Below are 16,069 nucleotides of genomic sequence, written 5' to 3'. Positions count from 1 at the left end.
AGAGGATCGCTTGAGGTCAGGAGCTTGAGACCAATCTGGTCAACATAGCAAAACCCTGTCTCTATTTTTTATTTAAAAATTAATTAATTAATTTTAAAAATCATATTTAGGATAACTCCTAGAAGTGGAATCATTTGGTCTCAAGTTATACATGTTCTAAGCTTTCTGACATCTCTTGCAAACTGCCTCCAAAACAGGCAACAATATTGGATTCTAAAGGAGGATGACCTGTGTCCCATGGAGTGATACCCATCAGAATGACAGATGCTCATGACATTGACCCAGCAATTCCATCTGGGAGTTTACCCCATAAATATTGTTAGAGACTTGCAAAATGACGTGTGTATAAAATTACTTATTGCAACTCTGCTGGTGATAGCAAAAGATCAAAAATAATCCAGATGTTCATAATAGGGAACTAGTCAAGTAAATTATAGGACATCTATACAATGAGATACTGCGTAGTTGTAAAAAAGAATTAAAAGCCTTTCTATGTATTCATGTGGATAGTTCCTCAAGACATACTAAGTGCAGAACAGTGTGAATAGCATGCTATTTTTGTGTGGAAAAAGGGGACAAATGACAGCCCACATCCATATTTATATGCACAGGCATAAATAAACTCTATTTTAAAAAACATTATTATTTTTTGAGACAGGATCTCACTCTGTCACCCAGGCTGGAGTGCAGTAGCAACGATCATGGCTCACTCCAACCTGGGCTCAAACTATCCTCCCACCTCAGCCTCCTGAGTAGCTGGGGTTACAGGCATGCACCACCACACCCTGATAAGTTTTTAATTGTTTATAGAGATGGGATCTCACCATGTTGCCCAGACTGGTCTTGAACTCCTGGGCTCAAGTGATCCTCCCACCTTGGCCTTCCAAAGTGCTGAGATTACAGGTATGAACGAACATGGCTGGCCAATAAACTCTAAAGTAGTTAAAACAGTGCCTACTTGCCTACTTGTGGGTGAGTTTGGTGAAGGCATAGAGACCAGGATGATGGATAGGGACAGGGAACAAATTCTTTTTTCTGATCACTTTTTATATTTTTAAAATTTGAAAACAATCTATATTCTTATTTAGAGAACTAGTCTAAAAGGTTGCCTTTTTATACTGTTAAATATTTTTAGGTGTGATAATATTATAGTCATTTTTATAACACTTTTCTTTTAGAGATATATCCTAAATATTTTAGAAATATTTACAAATGAAATTATAGGATATCTGGATTTGCTTCAAAATAATACATGAGCAGGGGACGTGGATGGGTATATATTACAGATGAAACTGACTTGGACATGAATTAATGACTAATGAAGCTGGGAGACTGATAAGTGGAGGGTTCATTATGCTATTCTATCTACTTAAAAAATTATTGAGGTGAAATCTACATATAAGTAACCATTTTAAAGTGAACAAGTCTATGCCATTTATTACATTCACAATGTTGTGCAACCCCCCTGCCCCATGGCTAGTTCCAAAATATTTCTATCACTGCAAAGTAAAATCCCTGTACCCATTTTATTCCCATTTTCTCCCTCCCTCATCCCTTGGCAACCATCAGTCTGTATTGTGTCTCTATGGATTTATTTATTCTGTATATTTCATATGAGTGGAACCATAGAACATGTAACTTTTTTTGCCAGGCTTCTTTCCCTTATCATAATGTTTTTGAGGTTCATCCATGTTGTAGCATATACCAGTACTTTAATAATTTTTTTGCGGCTCTATAATACCTCATTGTATGTATATACCACAATTTGTTTATCCATTTAACTGTTGATTGACATTTAGGTTGTTTCCACCTTTTGACTCTTGTGAACAGTGCTATGAACATACGTGTCCATGTATTTGTTTGCGTTCCTGTTTTCAATTCTTTTGGGTATGTAACTCTTAGAAATGGCATCGGGTAATATGGTAATTCCATATTTAACTTTTTGAGGAACTGCCAAACTTTTTTCTATAGTGGTTTCATCATTTCACATTCCCACTGGCAATATACAAAAGCTTCAGACTTCTTCACATCCTCGACAACATTTGTTATTTTCCATTGTTTTGTTGTTATTATTATTAATATCATACCCATCCTAGTGGGTGTGAAGTGGTATCTCATTGTGGTTTTGATTTGCATTTCCCTGATGACTAATGACATTGAACATATTTTTATGCACTTGTTGGCCATTTGTATATCTTCTTTGGAGAAACGTATATTGTTGTTTCTACTTTTGAATATGTTTTAAATTCTCCACAGTAAAAGAGATACAAAATATTAGATATTTTATTTAAAACTTTAAGAAACAGGTTTTTTTTTTCCATCTGAGAAGAGAGTGGTTTTTCCCTCCTTTCTCCCCCCCCCCCGGCTTGAATTCCCCTGAGACCCTTGCATAATTCCCACCCCCGCATCCCCATCCACAATTCGGTTTCAAAAAAACATATTTGCTCTTCAAACAAATAAGCACAAGTTTCTTCCCTTTTGCCTCCTCAAAAGTGGGTGCAGGCGTGGGAGAACAGGGCCGGGACTTAGGGTGAGCAGAGGCTGGCTGCCCTACTTCCTTTGGTCCTAGCCTGAGGCTGGTCCCCCTACCCAGCAGCCTTGTGACACCCTCATGTCCCACCTCCACATTTTTGCTGAGAATCCCCAGGGAAGGGAGGGCCCCATCTATAGTGGAAGAAACCTTCTGGGCCCAAATCCAGCCACATCACAAGACTGGATGGCCCAGCCGCGAGACGAGCATGTCAGTGGCTTCCATGGCCAATGGGAGAGGCTTCACCCGGCTCATGTTCTGCTGTGGTTGTCGGGCCAAACAGATGGCTGGGGATAAACAGGGGGTGGTGCTGGGTGGGGTGTGTGTTGGGGTGGCTTTGAATGGCCTCAGCCTCCCTCTGGATCCTAGGGAAAGAGGCGAGTGAGGTGAAGGCAGTGCCTGAGGAAGGGGCTGTCATTTGTGGCCTTCAAAACTTGTTTGTGATGTCTTTTCAGCAATAAAACTCTTGTTCAAACAAACTATTACAGCAGTAAGACAGAAAAAGGAAGCTGTTCCTGCCGATGAAGGGTGAGAAACCTGGAGCCTTCCCTCCCTGCACGCCACGTGGCAGATACCTCAGGGAAAGCTGGGTCTCAGGAGAACACGCGGATCCCGTTAACACACAGTCTTCCTATGAAACCATGTGGGAACTCAACACGTGCTGTCTCCTCTCTAACCTGAGATCCTGGCCCGTTCCACAAAGCGAGGCAGTCTCTTGTATACCCCTCACCAGCCAAGTACTGGGATGGTGGCCAAAGGGGAAGAGACAGGCCAGGGTGTGGGTGGGCCAAAGAAATCTGAGAGGGACAGGAGCTGTGGTGGCCTGGTCTCTAAGCCTGCAGAGGCTCCCTTCCAGAGAGAGAGCTTGGAACTCAGTCTCTGCCTCCCTCCTTCTCTCCCTCCCTCCAGCAGAACTGCCCTGCCCCAGGTGGTTCACACCTTGCTAGTCCCCTAGGCTTATACCTTTCCTAACCTTAGGAGAGACATGAGAAAAGGAATCTCTCCCCTTCCCCACAGAATTCTTTTTTTTTTTTTTTTGAGACAGGATCTCTCTCTGTCACCCTGGCTAGAGCGCAGTGGCACAATCATGCTCACTGCAACTCTGCCTCCTGGACTCAAGTGATCCTTCCACCTCAGCCACCCAAGTAGCTGGGACTACAGGCATGCACCACCACACCTGGCTAATTTTTGTATTTTTTGTAGAGATGGGATTTTGCCATGTTGCCCAGGCCGGTCTCAAACTCCCAGTCTCAAGTGATCCTCCCACCTAGGCCTCTCAAAGTGCTGGGATTACAGGCATGAGCCACCGTGCCTGGCCCACAATACTTTGATATAGTTTCTTCAAGCCCAGATTCTGGTTCTTAGCACAGTCAACCTATGGAGTGCCTCCCCTGCCCCCCATATTCCGTGATAGTCATGCTGGGTTAGTTTCTCTAACCAGAGGATGGGCCCATTCTTCGCTGTGGGATGGTGTGTGGGGACATTGGTAAGGAACAAATAAAGACTTGGGCAAATAACTTTATTATGAGGTTGGTTATCTCATCCACAGGCTGAGCATGATGCTCAGTATCGACTCCGCAGGGCTATTTGGAGGATTAAATGAGATAATGTGTATCAAAGCCCAACATCACAGGAGCTCCGTGTAGAAGCAGTTCCATACCAGAAAATGGGATGGCTTTGTCCCTTACATGTTGTGTCACCTCAGATAAGGCATTTCCCCTCTTTGAACTCCAGTTTTCTCATCTGTAAAATGAGCATGTTTAAAAATTTTTTACTTAAAAAAAGAGGCATATTAATATCTACCCTTCACAGTTGCTGTAAGTAGAGGCAATTCACATGAAGTGGTTAATACCTGGCACAAAGAAATTACTCAAAACAGGATAGTAATAATTGTAATTATTACTACTTTTACTACTATTAACTTAATTAGAAGGGCAGTGTGGTTTTATAGTTAAGCAAACTTTGCAGCCAAATTTCCTAGGTTTAAATTACAATTCATCACTGGAGCTGTGTCACGTTAAGCAAATTACTTACCCTTTCTGTGCCTACAGTTCATTAACTGTATACTAATTTACCTATTTCATGGACTTGCTGTGATAATTAAGTTATTGTATGTAGAGCACTTTGCAGAGTGCCTGGCAAATAGTAAATGCTACAAACACATTTGCTGTAATTTTTATTAGTAATAAATATCCATATTTGTATTATTATAGTCATTAACAACTCGACTCTGTGAAAGCCTTCTCCTTGGATCCAATTAGGAGATCTACAGACCAACAGATCCACCATCCTACAAAACGTTTAGCCCCCTCAGAAGCTGTGTGACCCTGGGCTAGTTACTTCTCCTCTCTGAGCCTGCTTTTATTTATCTATAAAATGTGAATTGTAATAGTACCCATAATGATACTTCTAGGTTGTTTGACGTGCATTAGTGAGCGATGACCCGTGGGAAGTTTCTAGCTTCTAGTTAATTAAGCCCTGTTCCCCGTGCTCTGCCTAAATCCAGCTCCCTACCCCACCCAGCCCTCCCTCCCACCCCTGACGGGGAGCGCTCGAGTTCCCTCCTGCTGGGCGCGAGGGAAGGGGGGGCGTCCTGCGCCCGCTGCCAGGCCCTATTTCTGGGGGCCGAGCGATCCCGAGGCCTTGCCAAGCTTCCCCGGGGATCAGGTTTCTGCTGACGCGGTGCCAGGCACGTCTGCTTCCAGGAACCGGCAGCCGCTTTTAGCCGCGGGCCGCACATGAAAGGGCTGCAGTCGGAAACGTGACGTTGTGTCAACAGGCGAGGCAGGTCAGCGCTGGGTGAGACCATCCCGGCAGGCCCGGCGGATCACGCCCTGTCTGAAGGCGGCCAGATCCCCAGCCTCCGCTCCCCTGCCTCCTGCCACCTCTTCTTGGCCCCGGAGCCAGCGCTTCGCCCCCTGAAACTCACACACCCCGCTTTTTAAACAGAAGTCCTCTTTGTCCGCAGTGGGCATTAGGCTGGGGTGCACGCCCCTCCCCCGCACCTCCCTCTGAGCACACTTGGATGCAGCTAAAACTGGGCTAGAGGAAAGGTTAAGGGCGAACTGGAAGCAGAAAATGAAGTGGAGGGACAGCTGCAACTTTAGGGGCTATTTGACAGGGGCAGGTTCCCATAGGGGGATTCTGGGTTGACTGCGTGGAACCCTCAAATATTTTTTTTTAGTTCAGGTTGCTCCAACCACTTCCTCCTTTCCCCATAGCTACTCCTCCCGCAGTGGCCTAGGAAAAAGAGAGGGTCATGCAAAAAGAGTTTGGTCTTGATTTCAACCCCCGGCCGTATCACCAGGATAAGTTTGATTTGTTGGGCTTTTTCCAAAATAGTCTAGCTAGAGAGGTCTGGCAACTCATGGAGCAATTGAGGTGTTTCACAGGCATGAGACCTGGAAGCCCAGGCGCTGAGCTGGGAGAAAGGGTGGCACACAGAATTTGCCATCTGCCTGCTACAGGACTTGCGGGAAGGGCTCGGAATTCTTCTTTTATGGAGTCAAAAGCAGGCGTGGAGAGGGAGGTGATAGACCACCAGCTATCGATGCCAGGTTTCCAACTCCTGGTCTCGGCTCCTTGCACAACAGCCTGTGTGGCCTGGGGACAGTTATGTGCATTCCGTATGCATCTAGCACAAGCAGAAAATGCTCACTTTCACCTGCGGGCCCGTGAGGAGACAGGGAAGGTGACATGTGAAGCAGTCTTCATGGTCAGCTGGAGCCTCTGCCTGACTGAGAAATCCCTAGGGACAGCTTCCCGGCTGTGCTCCACACAACCAGGGGGTTCTGGCAGTTTTGGGAGCTGGAGCCTGTTGAGTCAGGCGCTGGCCATCAGGAAACATCACGATACCCCTGAGAGGGAGTATCCCACAGGAATGTTGCAAATCAAGGCAAAGGAGAGAGGCAAAAATACACGACTGGGTCATTTCCCACCTTTCCCATGGAATTTTTTTTTTTTTTTCAATAAGAGCACTTGTCTAAGGAACACCCAATATTCATTCACGCACAAACACACCGGAGAGGAAGTCCAGGAAGGATGTAGAAAATAATTATGGAATGTTGCCTCCAGCAGGAATAAGACAGGATATGGCAAATCCATTAGACCTTCATAGATTTGAAAAAGCTAGACTGCTTTGGCAAAGAGGTGCTATCCCAGCATCAATTAGTATTGCATAATAATCCAGTAAATCTTTTCTCAATGTGCCTCTCCCTCCAGCAGGCTCCCCAGACACTGCAGCCCACGGTATCATACCTTGGTTTTCTGTCAAGTTCCAAGGACCACGATGAAAGCAGGCGGGGGAAAATATGCTTTTTACTTAACTCTGGAGAGGTAGAGGATGATCGTGTACCCCTGGCAAGGGTTAAAAAAAAAATTAAACCAATATTTACCTGCCAAGTTGACTAAGCTTATTCTGATTGAATACAAAGCACATGAAAAGCTGAATGAAATTACACTGAGATTAACTGGTTTGCTTAAGCCAAGAAGGAAGGACATGGGAGTCAGCCATATCACACCAATTGAGTTATTTAAAAAAAATTCAGGAGACCATCTTTCTCTTCCACAGGAAAAGAATTATTTTATTAAGTATTTTAAAACAACTACTTAACATTTACTCATAGATAAAAATATTTACAATTTTACACCTTCAGGAAGGCTCCAAAATATAAACACTGTACCTCTCCCTAGAGAAAAAAAAAATTATTCTTCTCTTCAAAAACAGGAATACATTCATTTTTTTCTCACTGTGTGAATCAAGTAATTATACAAATAAACATCTGAAACATTTTCCTTTTTTAATATATTTATATAATATATATTTATAACAGCTTTACAAATAAAGGCAACGACTTAATACCGAAATAAAAACAGGAAAAGAAAAAGTTAAAACACGATCAGCAATCAGGCATAGTGCATTTTGAAAAGCTGCTGCGGGGCTAGCTGGACACATCGGGAAAACAAGTACTCTGGACCAAAAATAAAACTTCTTTGAAGGAGACAGAATCCTTTTTAGCAATAAGGACACTCCATATGCCGTTGGGCAAGAGGAATTAGCCTACAGAAAGGATCTGGCGGTGCCAAGGCTTGGTTAGGCCTTTGAGAAGCTAAGCTTGGTTAAAAGGAGTTTTAGGATGGAACTGAAAACTGAGTCTAGTTCTGTTTGAAGGCAGCAGTTTGTTACTCAGCTTTGTGCCCTTTGGGGTGCTCGTTCGGGGTGTCTGTGTCTCTCAGACCTTGGTTTGGATCCCTGAACAGTAAGTACTAATGGTTAGACCTAGAAACAGGTGCCAGAAGCCCAGAGAACTCCTCCCTCCCTCCCTCCTGGGCAGCTCAGCTTGTACAAGGGGGCCACTTTCAGTTCCTTAGTAAGCTAATCACTACGAAAGCCTGAGTAGGGAACTACATTCTCTTTATTCCTCCGAGGCAGGGGTGGGGAGCAGACCTGCAGAAACCTCCCCAAACCACTACTGTGCTATGCCAGTGCCTGCTACCTCACCATGTTAGCAGAAAGCTCGGTCTGACTGCTCTCTCCCCATCGTCTGGTGAGTCACGTCGACAATAAAGGGAAAAGGGTGGGGTCCTAACAGCTGGTTGGGAGCTGAGCCCTGGAAAGCCCTCTTTTGAAAGTACCTTCTGCTCAAAGCCACAGACCCAGCTCCCAAACTGAAGAGTGACTCACAGACCAAGACTTTGAAGCTTTTGAAAATCCAGCAGATGTGTATCAAAGGGGGCTATTCTCTGGGTGGGGAAAAGCCCAGAAATCTGCTACAATCCCCCCAAGTCTCCTGATGTCAAGCAATCCTTCGTGACTTCCCTATGCCAAAAGGAGCTTTAAAGTCCTAGACCAACAGGCAGGCACACATGTGCACGCACGCGCACATACACACATACACACACACACACACACACACCCCCTGAATCTTCTCTCCATGCCTCAGATTATCTCAGTATACACAATGCAACAATCTTGCAGCATTCACAAAAACTTTTTTGTTGTTTTTTAGGAAGTAGCGAGGAAGGAAAGCAAAGCAGCAGGATCCCCTAGAGTTTAGTCTTTGGTTTCTAAGTTTAAAGGGGGGATCGGCTTCAGGGCTTGGAGCAAGACAGAAGAGTCGACGGACGGATGAGCTGGCAAGGGAGAAGGGAGTCTCTGGGGCATGAGCAAGGGAGCCGAGATCTTGTCTGGGTTCATGAAGCTAGAGAGGGCTGCGGCAGAGGCGTTGAGGCCTGGGTATAGCACTGGCACCGAGGTGGGATACCAGCACTTCTCCAGCATGGGCAGGTAGGCAGTCGCTGAAGGTGGGATCAGGTAGAAGGGCAGGCAGAAAGGAGGCTGGTGTGGGTGTGGGCCCAGGAACGGGGAGCTGATCAGGTCACTGCTAGTGAAATGGCCTTCATCATCCGAAAGCTGCATCCGGTTCTTTTTTGTGGGGGGTTCTTCGGATTCTTGCTTAATTGCGCCGATCCTTTCTCCCATGGTGAACCTGCGTCCATGGTCGCTTTTGAAGCACGGCTGGTCACTGCGCAAGTCGCCCTTCTCCGATTCTCCTCCGTAGCCACTGTCTGTGTCCGTGTCGCTGCCGCTCTGCTCCCCACTCGAGTGAGCGAAAGTCCGCTGGATGACTGGCACGCAGTTTTTCCCAGGACCTTCCGAGCCTTTGGCCGGAGAGCTGGGTTTTTCCTTGAAGTCCATCACTTTGGGAGCTGGGTCTGATGGCTTCCTGGAGGTACCACCCTGCAGCAGCTCTGAGACCACCCGGTGGAGGTGGGTGACAAGCTGCGAAGACTTCAGGTCCCGAGTGTTCTCGTGCTTGGCCAGGTACTGAAGCACCTCCCGGGCACAAGTCTGGAAACCTGAGCAGAACATCTCTTGACCTGTTTCAACATTTCTCCCTGACAGCTCACCTAGGGAAACAAAAATCCAAAGGAAAATGTTTCAGAAGGCCCTGTGGTGCACCTGGATACCTATACACCAAAAATCCAGGTGCTTTCGTTTTTGTTAAAAAAAGAAATCGCATTTACTGATTTGTGTTCCTAACTCCAAAAGTAGTATGCTCAGAGAAGAATTACACTGAAAAGTATAAATAATTAAATTAAAATAATCCATATACTAACACTCAGATAAAATACGATTTTTAATGTTTGCATAATATCCTATCATGGAAATAGACCATAATTAATAGAGATGAGCTGTTTACCCTCTTTTGGAATGTATAGGTGGTTTGTGAGTTTTCCATGTAAGTGAAGCAGCAAAGAACATTCTGATGTATTCATAAACCTTAGTCAAATGCATACAACATTGCACCGTGGCAAAATGGGCAGACGCCAGATAGTTATAAAATGAGGAAAAGATTGAAGCAACAATAATCACCTAAAGTAAACTTATTTTCAATGACTTGTAAAAGTTGCAGTCATGCTGTGATCTTTAATTAGGCTCTCTATTTCTATCTTTTCCACATATTCTATCCATGATCCTCAAGACATTAGGTATGACCATCTTCCTATTTTTAATGAGGAAACTGGCAGAAGCATTTGCTGGGTTTTTGCAATTTTCATCATACGAGCCTTGGAGAGGAAGGCAGAGAATGAAATGAGGGAGTGGGTAGAATAATTCTCCCCAGTCAGTACAGTATTATTTGGAAGAAGTGAGACTAGAAGGTTAGGTGACTCCGATTATCTGGAAGTCTGTTGAAACGAATGATGAAACTTCAGTGGTTTCGCTAGATTGTGCAATTCACCAAGATACCTAGTGGCTATTCAGGGAACCACATGAAATGCAGGAAAAACTCCTGCTGTATCCTGCCAGGATCACACCACACACCAAGTGACAAGGAAGCAAAGAAACAGGAAAACACTGGGGCATACCCACGATTTCTTCTCCAATGAAAGAGGGCTAAGAAGACCAACTGTAAAACACCCACAAGGCAAATTATAGGTGCCTTGGCATTTTAAAAGGGAGTAGGGAAATCTCCCAGAACCCAGAGACTCTCAAGCTAAAATGCCACAGGAATATCTTATCATTTCACTAATACGTATTCATGCCAGGTGGCACACTGCATTTCAAATGAAAAGTCTGACCTTTTAGGAAAGATAAAACTGCATCTCCCTCAATGAAGGTGCATAAGCAATTTGTTGCAGTAATGTTTATTCCATCAGATGTTGAGCCCACAGGCTCTCTATTTGTGCTCAAACTCTTAAAGAGAGGAGAGCCAGAATCAGCACTCACCAGCTTGTAAACCGCTCTGCAGGGCAATGATTTTCTGCTGCTGCTGATCAATTAGGTTTGTTAGTGCTTTCACATGCTTCAAGGTAAGTTCAAGAACCACTGCTTTTTCCAAGTGACCCAAAGTCTAGAAGGAAAAGAGCCTTAGTCAGCGGTGAGGTCAAAGAAGTCCTACCTTTGGGACATTTCTTAGCAAAGAGAAATGTCTCTAAAAGAAAAAAAAAAAAAGTGGATAGTCTTTCTTCGTTGGCTGTTCTAACACACATATATATAAAATATATATGATTAAATAATTTAAAAAAGGGCGCCATCTCTCTTTGGAGGCATTTTGGAAGCTGCAACTACCTCAGGAAAACGCTTTGACAGATAAATTTCTCCAGCAGCCTCTGCTGACCTTAACTCAGGGGAATCCAGAGATAACATTTTTCTGCAGGGGTGTCAACTCAGAGAGGGACCTCTATTATGTCTGGCAGCCAATAGGCTTTCCCTACTTCTTTCCTTACACCCTTTCAGAACTTCCAGCTCATTCAGGCTTTTTTGTTCCTCCCGAAATACTTTTTTTTTTTTTTTTCCATTTCCCCAACCAAAGGCTGCCAAGTAGCTGAGGGCTACTGTCAAGAAAGGACAGGCCGTAAAAATCACACACCAAAGCAAGTCCACTTATTTAACAACAAAAAAAAAGGTGGGGGGAGTGGTGGAGGGAAAGGGGTAAATGTGTGTGTTGCTTGGCGTGTTCCTTTAAGTTAGAAAAACTAGGGAATCCTGAAAATCACCAGAAGTTAAACTCTTGAAAAGGAAGGCCAGTTGGTGTTGTAGCCAACTTGGAGAGGTCCAAGCGGTTCTCGCCTCATTTGCATGAGTCAGCCAGAAAACGCAAGGACTGTGGAGGAGGACCCCACCACAGAGCCACCCGCCAGCTCTGATCCGCCCGTCTGGTCTGCAGTTCCCCGCGGAACCTGCAGGCGGCGAGTGACCCCCGCCCGCCCTCTGGGCAAAGGACTGGGTTGGAAAGGGGCCAGCTTCTCACTTACTGTAAGTTTGAGATGTTCTGGTAGGAGATCCTTCAGCTGGGCGATGCACTCGTTAATCCGGTCACGTCTCTTTTTCTCGATGAGCCGGTGCGGCAATTTGTAGGTCTCCTGCAAGACGCACGGGGAGGCGGTGGGCGCTTGGGAAAGGAGATGAGAAGCCTATCCTCCCAGCCCCGCAGCACGAGTCCGGCAGAGGAGCAGAATAGCACCCAGAACCATCATCTGCCCCTTCTTTTCCAAGTCACTCAGAAGAGGCACCGAGCCCACACCCTGCATCCCCTCGCCAACCTCAAAGCGAGAAAACTTTTCTTGGAAACTCAGCGCGCGCGAGGGGCTGAGCGCAGGGTCCCCAGGGGTGCACTTGCTTACCTTGCTGTCCTCGCTCCGCTTTATTCCCCGTCTTGACTTGTACACTTGGTACATGTGGGCAAAATCCATCCTGCAGGAAGAGAGACCAGGAAGGGTCGTGACTGCTTGCGCACGGCTGCAGGCGTTCTGCCGGGCAAGAACCCCCCGGTGCGCCCGTAGCTGCTCCAAGTTGAGAGTGGCGCATAACATGGGGCTGGAGTTGAGGCTTGAAGGGCCAAGGAGTGCCAACTTACCCTGGTAGGTCTCCGTGCTCCAGTCCGGGTGCTTTGGGCAGGCAGGCGGGGGGTGGTTGCGCGCTGGGGATCCGCTCCATGGTGCGGCGAGCCGGGGCCACTGCGCGCTCCTGTCTGCTCTAGCGGAGCGTCTGGATGAGGACTGTCCTGGAGCGGGCTTCGGGGGTCTCTCCGCAGATGTTCCTCTGAGTCTGAGCTCTTTGAAATCCCCTGGGCTGCTGGAATCTTCGGCTTTGAGATGCAGCTTCAGTTGGGGGCGTGCATGGCCCGGTGTCCCCGCGGCCTCTGGCTCCAACTCAGCGCACAGACTGGCGGTGTGTGCTCCCTGCGCGGTCTGCGCCGTGCGAGCCAAGTGAATGAGAAGTGGGGCGGGCGGGGAGGCGGGAGGGAGCGGGTGGGGGGGGCGGTTAGGGCGGAGTGGGGGGGGTGGGGGCACAAGCCGAGGAGTAATGGAGAGGCTGCGGGCTGGGTTAAATGGGAGCGAGTGGGTGGGTTGGAGCTACGTGTTCTACCCTGTGACTCCAGGCACGTCTGGCCACTGCCGGGGAGGGAAGGAGCGACCTGCCCGCCCTCCCCCGGCTTCATCACATGAGTCTCACGTGTTGGACAACGCTCCGGCGGCTGCTAGGGAGCCCCCACCCCCAGCCCCGGCCCCCAGGTGTCTGCGGCTGCGGCCGCCTTTCCCCGAAGAGGGGGTGGCAGCGCAACCTGGGTCCTGCCCAGTTGGGTGGGGGGCGCGGAAGCTGGAAGGGACGGGGGTGCTGGGGGAGGGGGAGAGTTGGTAACGTGGGCGAACCTGCCCCAGGGAAATGAAGTAAGTTCCCGTCTCCTGGGAGGGAACGGGGGAGGACGGATCCGCCCGCGTCTGACTCAAGCCGGGAGAGGAATATCCCCTTGCTAGCTCCAGCCCAGCCCTCTTCCTCCTCCCCCGCCCGGCCCGCTTGGAGGAACCGGCGCTCAGCGGAGGGAGTCGCCCGGCCCCCCAGCCTTCCCCAGAGGCTGGGGTTTCTTTCCGTCCTGGCTTCCCTGCCCCCACTGCTCACCCTCGCGTCCAGGAATTGCCCGCCTTGGGGAGGGACCGAGGGGCGGGGCGGATGTCACCCCATGGGAAGCGGGCAGCCAGCCAAGCGCAGGGGCAGCTGAGGCTGCCGCCGAGCACGCCGCGCGCACCTGACCGAGGAGGGTGTGAGCCGAGTGCCCCTCGCTCCCCAGGAGCTCCGCTCCCGGGCACAGCCTGCGGGCGGGCGGGCACCTGGTTGCGCAGCCCCCTGGGTGCCCCAGTGTTACCCCCTTCCTCCCGGCCAGTCAAGCACAGAAAGATACCGGGCACGGTGCCCGGTGTTCCCTCCCTCCTCTGCCCCCTCCAGAGCAGAGGCGCCCGGGTCGCCTCCCCTCCGGCTGCAGCGTTACACAACCGCGGCGGCGGCGCCTGCCCTGCAGCAGCGCAGGGCGTGACGCTTCACGTGGCCGGGGCTCAGGTCGCAGCGCCGCGGACCGCCAGCCCCTCTGCGTTGACCCAGGGACTGAGACCCCGGGGACGTGGTGTGCCAACCCGGATCGGCCCTCTCCCTGCCTGTTGGGAACTTCGGCGGCGCTGTTTGCGGTCTGCACCCAGGGCAGGAGGGATGAGAGAGACAAGAAATAAAACCGCCTGTTACACAGTAAAATCTTAGCAATCATGCAGTCGACACATATTTGTTGAGCCCCCTACTCTGTGCTAGGCGCTGTGTTTGTTGATGAATCCGACACGGATCCTGCCCTTGAACTTACAGAACCTCTAGGAAGAGGATAAATTGAGCAATAAAGGAAAGGCAGCCCTGGGAAAATTGTATCGAGGCCACTGGCTGACAGAGGGAAAAAAAAAAATGAGAACTTGTGTTGCTTTGTGTTTTTAATTTAATTCTAACCAAGATGCCTAGGTAGAGAAGCGGGGGAGAAGCTAACCCAAAGTCCCGAGCCAGGGGCGGAAAGACCTCCTCTAACGGCCCCAGATCTCTGCAATCTCACTTAGGCTGCCGGAGGGCCCCACCCACCTCCCCCGGAAAAGTCCGGGCTCTGTGACCTTCTCACTCAGCCTGGAGCAGGGAAAACAGCTGAAACTCCAATCCCGCGTTGTGAGCTGCGCTGATACAGTCAGAGGAGGGAGCCAGTGGAAACTCATGACTAAAATAAGGCCTGGCTGGGGATTTCACTGACCTCTGCGCTCTCCTGCCCTGCAAGTTCGGGGAGTTGAGAGATGACTGTAAGCCTTTCCCACTGCGCTTTGGGTCAGTCACCGCGCTGCTGAGTGACCTGGCAGTGGGAAGGATTGAAAAAAAAAAATGGGGTCACTGCTGAGACTGGGTGAAGAGTAGCCTCGGGTGCAGTTAGGGAGTCAGTCTTAACTGGCAGTGTCCTTGACGCCCTAGAGAACTGGCATTCACAAGTTGACCAAACTGGGAGTGTATTTCCTTCAGGTCGCCTTGGAGAGCTCCCACTTCCTGTTTATATTTCACAAGCGTCAAACTCATTAGCAAGTGTGAGAAATGCCTCCTTTTCTAACTGCTAACTGGCATGACCTCACTTCGGGGCTCAGAGATCCCTCCCTGCCAGAATGTACTTTTGCTGGCCAAAGGCAGGAACCGGAGTCCGCCCTGGAAACGTGCTTTCAATCTTGGGCGACCTGCTTCATTGTGTGACTTTAATAAGGATGAAGAGTTGTCATGACTGCGTCAAAACCACGGTTCCACTAGGAAATAAACACTGGGAGAGGAAAGGACACACACCCCCTTCCGCTGACACTCCTCACCCGATGGCAGGAGTGAGCCCAAACCCTGCAGCTTCCATGGCTCATGGCTCATGACAATATCATTCTTAAAATTCTTTGAGTTTATCAACACATTTTGCCCCTACCTGCCCTACAACTGTAAATAACATGTATGCATTTCCTACTTTTTATTTGTTCCAAATGTATTCTCAAGCTTCAAGAACTATTCACATCCTACCAGAGTTCCACCGTATCCGGATTAAAAAAAAAAAAAAATCTGTTGTTCTCTCCATAGCTTATGGCTTTTAAAAAACAGCAATTTGAACAAACAATTCCTACCTGGCATGTATCTTTCCATCCTGGAGAATGTTACTATTTCAGTCTGTCATCTTTTGTAGATATTAAAAACCTTTCATATGTCAATTTCTTTGCTCTTCACCACCACCTTATAGGCAGGTACTAGTATTAGCTCAATTCATTTAACACATATTTATTGTTATTCAATGCCAGACACTGAAATAGAGCCTAGGGATGTATAACATATTCTGTTTGGAAAACTGAGGTTCAAGGAGGCTAAATAACCTGCCCCAGGTTATATAGTCTGGGATTCAGTCTGAGACAAGCCCCCGGGTTTGTTGGACTCCAAAGCTTGTGCTCTTAATCACTATACTTATGGTTGCCTGGTAGGGTTGTTTGGGTTGTGCACCGCTCAACTCCAGGGGGAGCTACTCACATTGCAGTCTGTGTGAGAGCACCCTCTGGAGTAGTGCAGTGTGGCACTGAGCAGCTGCACTGACTGGGTAATCCTGCCATTTTGTAGCCATCCCTGCTGTTTGTCTCTTCTAAGTGGGGAAAGAACATAATTTTGTACAAGAGAAAGATGGGATCTTTCTTTTCTTTCCTATTGGGACTCAGCTTCTTGGTGGCCTTACA

The 16,069-nt window shown here is 48.1% G+C and overlaps 1 protein-coding gene across 1 annotated transcript; it reads right to left on the bottom strand.

Annotated features, from left to right (window-relative positions):
* Positions 1–6,942: 6,942 nt before the first annotated feature.
* Positions 6,943–12,759, bottom strand: LOC105477625 (basic helix-loop-helix family member e40). Its single transcript, XM_011734191.2, has 5 exons — positions 12,391–12,759; positions 12,158–12,227; positions 11,789–11,896; positions 10,761–10,884; positions 6,943–9,439 (listed from the first exon to the last, which is right to left on the bottom strand). The coding sequence occupies exons 1-5, from the start codon at positions 12,468–12,470 to the stop codon at positions 8,583–8,585; spliced, it is 1,239 nt and encodes a 412-aa protein (XP_011732493.1). The 5' UTR covers positions 12,471–12,759; the 3' UTR covers positions 6,943–8,582.
* Positions 12,760–16,069: the final 3,310 nt, after the last annotated feature.

Source organism: Macaca nemestrina, chromosome 2 (genome assembly GCF_043159975.1).
Source record: "Macaca nemestrina isolate mMacNem1 chromosome 2, mMacNem.hap1, whole genome shotgun sequence".
Lineage (NCBI taxonomy): Eukaryota > Metazoa > Chordata > Mammalia > Primates > Cercopithecidae > Macaca > Macaca nemestrina.
The sequence above is the reverse complement of the archived record's forward strand: the minus strand, read 5'-3'. Positions and strand labels throughout refer to the sequence as shown.

What these genes read in the sequence shown, in the direction of transcription:
- LOC105477625 (XM_011734191.2), bottom strand. Translation starts at nt 12,470, where the DNA reads ATGGAGCGGATCCCCAGCGCGCAACCACCCCCCGCCTGCCTGCCCAAA. An exon ending in GAGCACGGAGACCTACCAGG is followed by an intron (nt 12,228 to 12,390) that starts GTAAGTTGGCAC and finishes CTCTTCCTGCAG; the next exon opens with GATGGATTTTGCCCACATGT. An exon ending in CAGAACATCTCAAACTTACA is followed by an intron (nt 10,885 to 11,788) that starts GTAAGTGAGAAG and finishes TTTTCCTTCTAG; the next exon opens with ACTTTGGGTCACTTGGAAAA.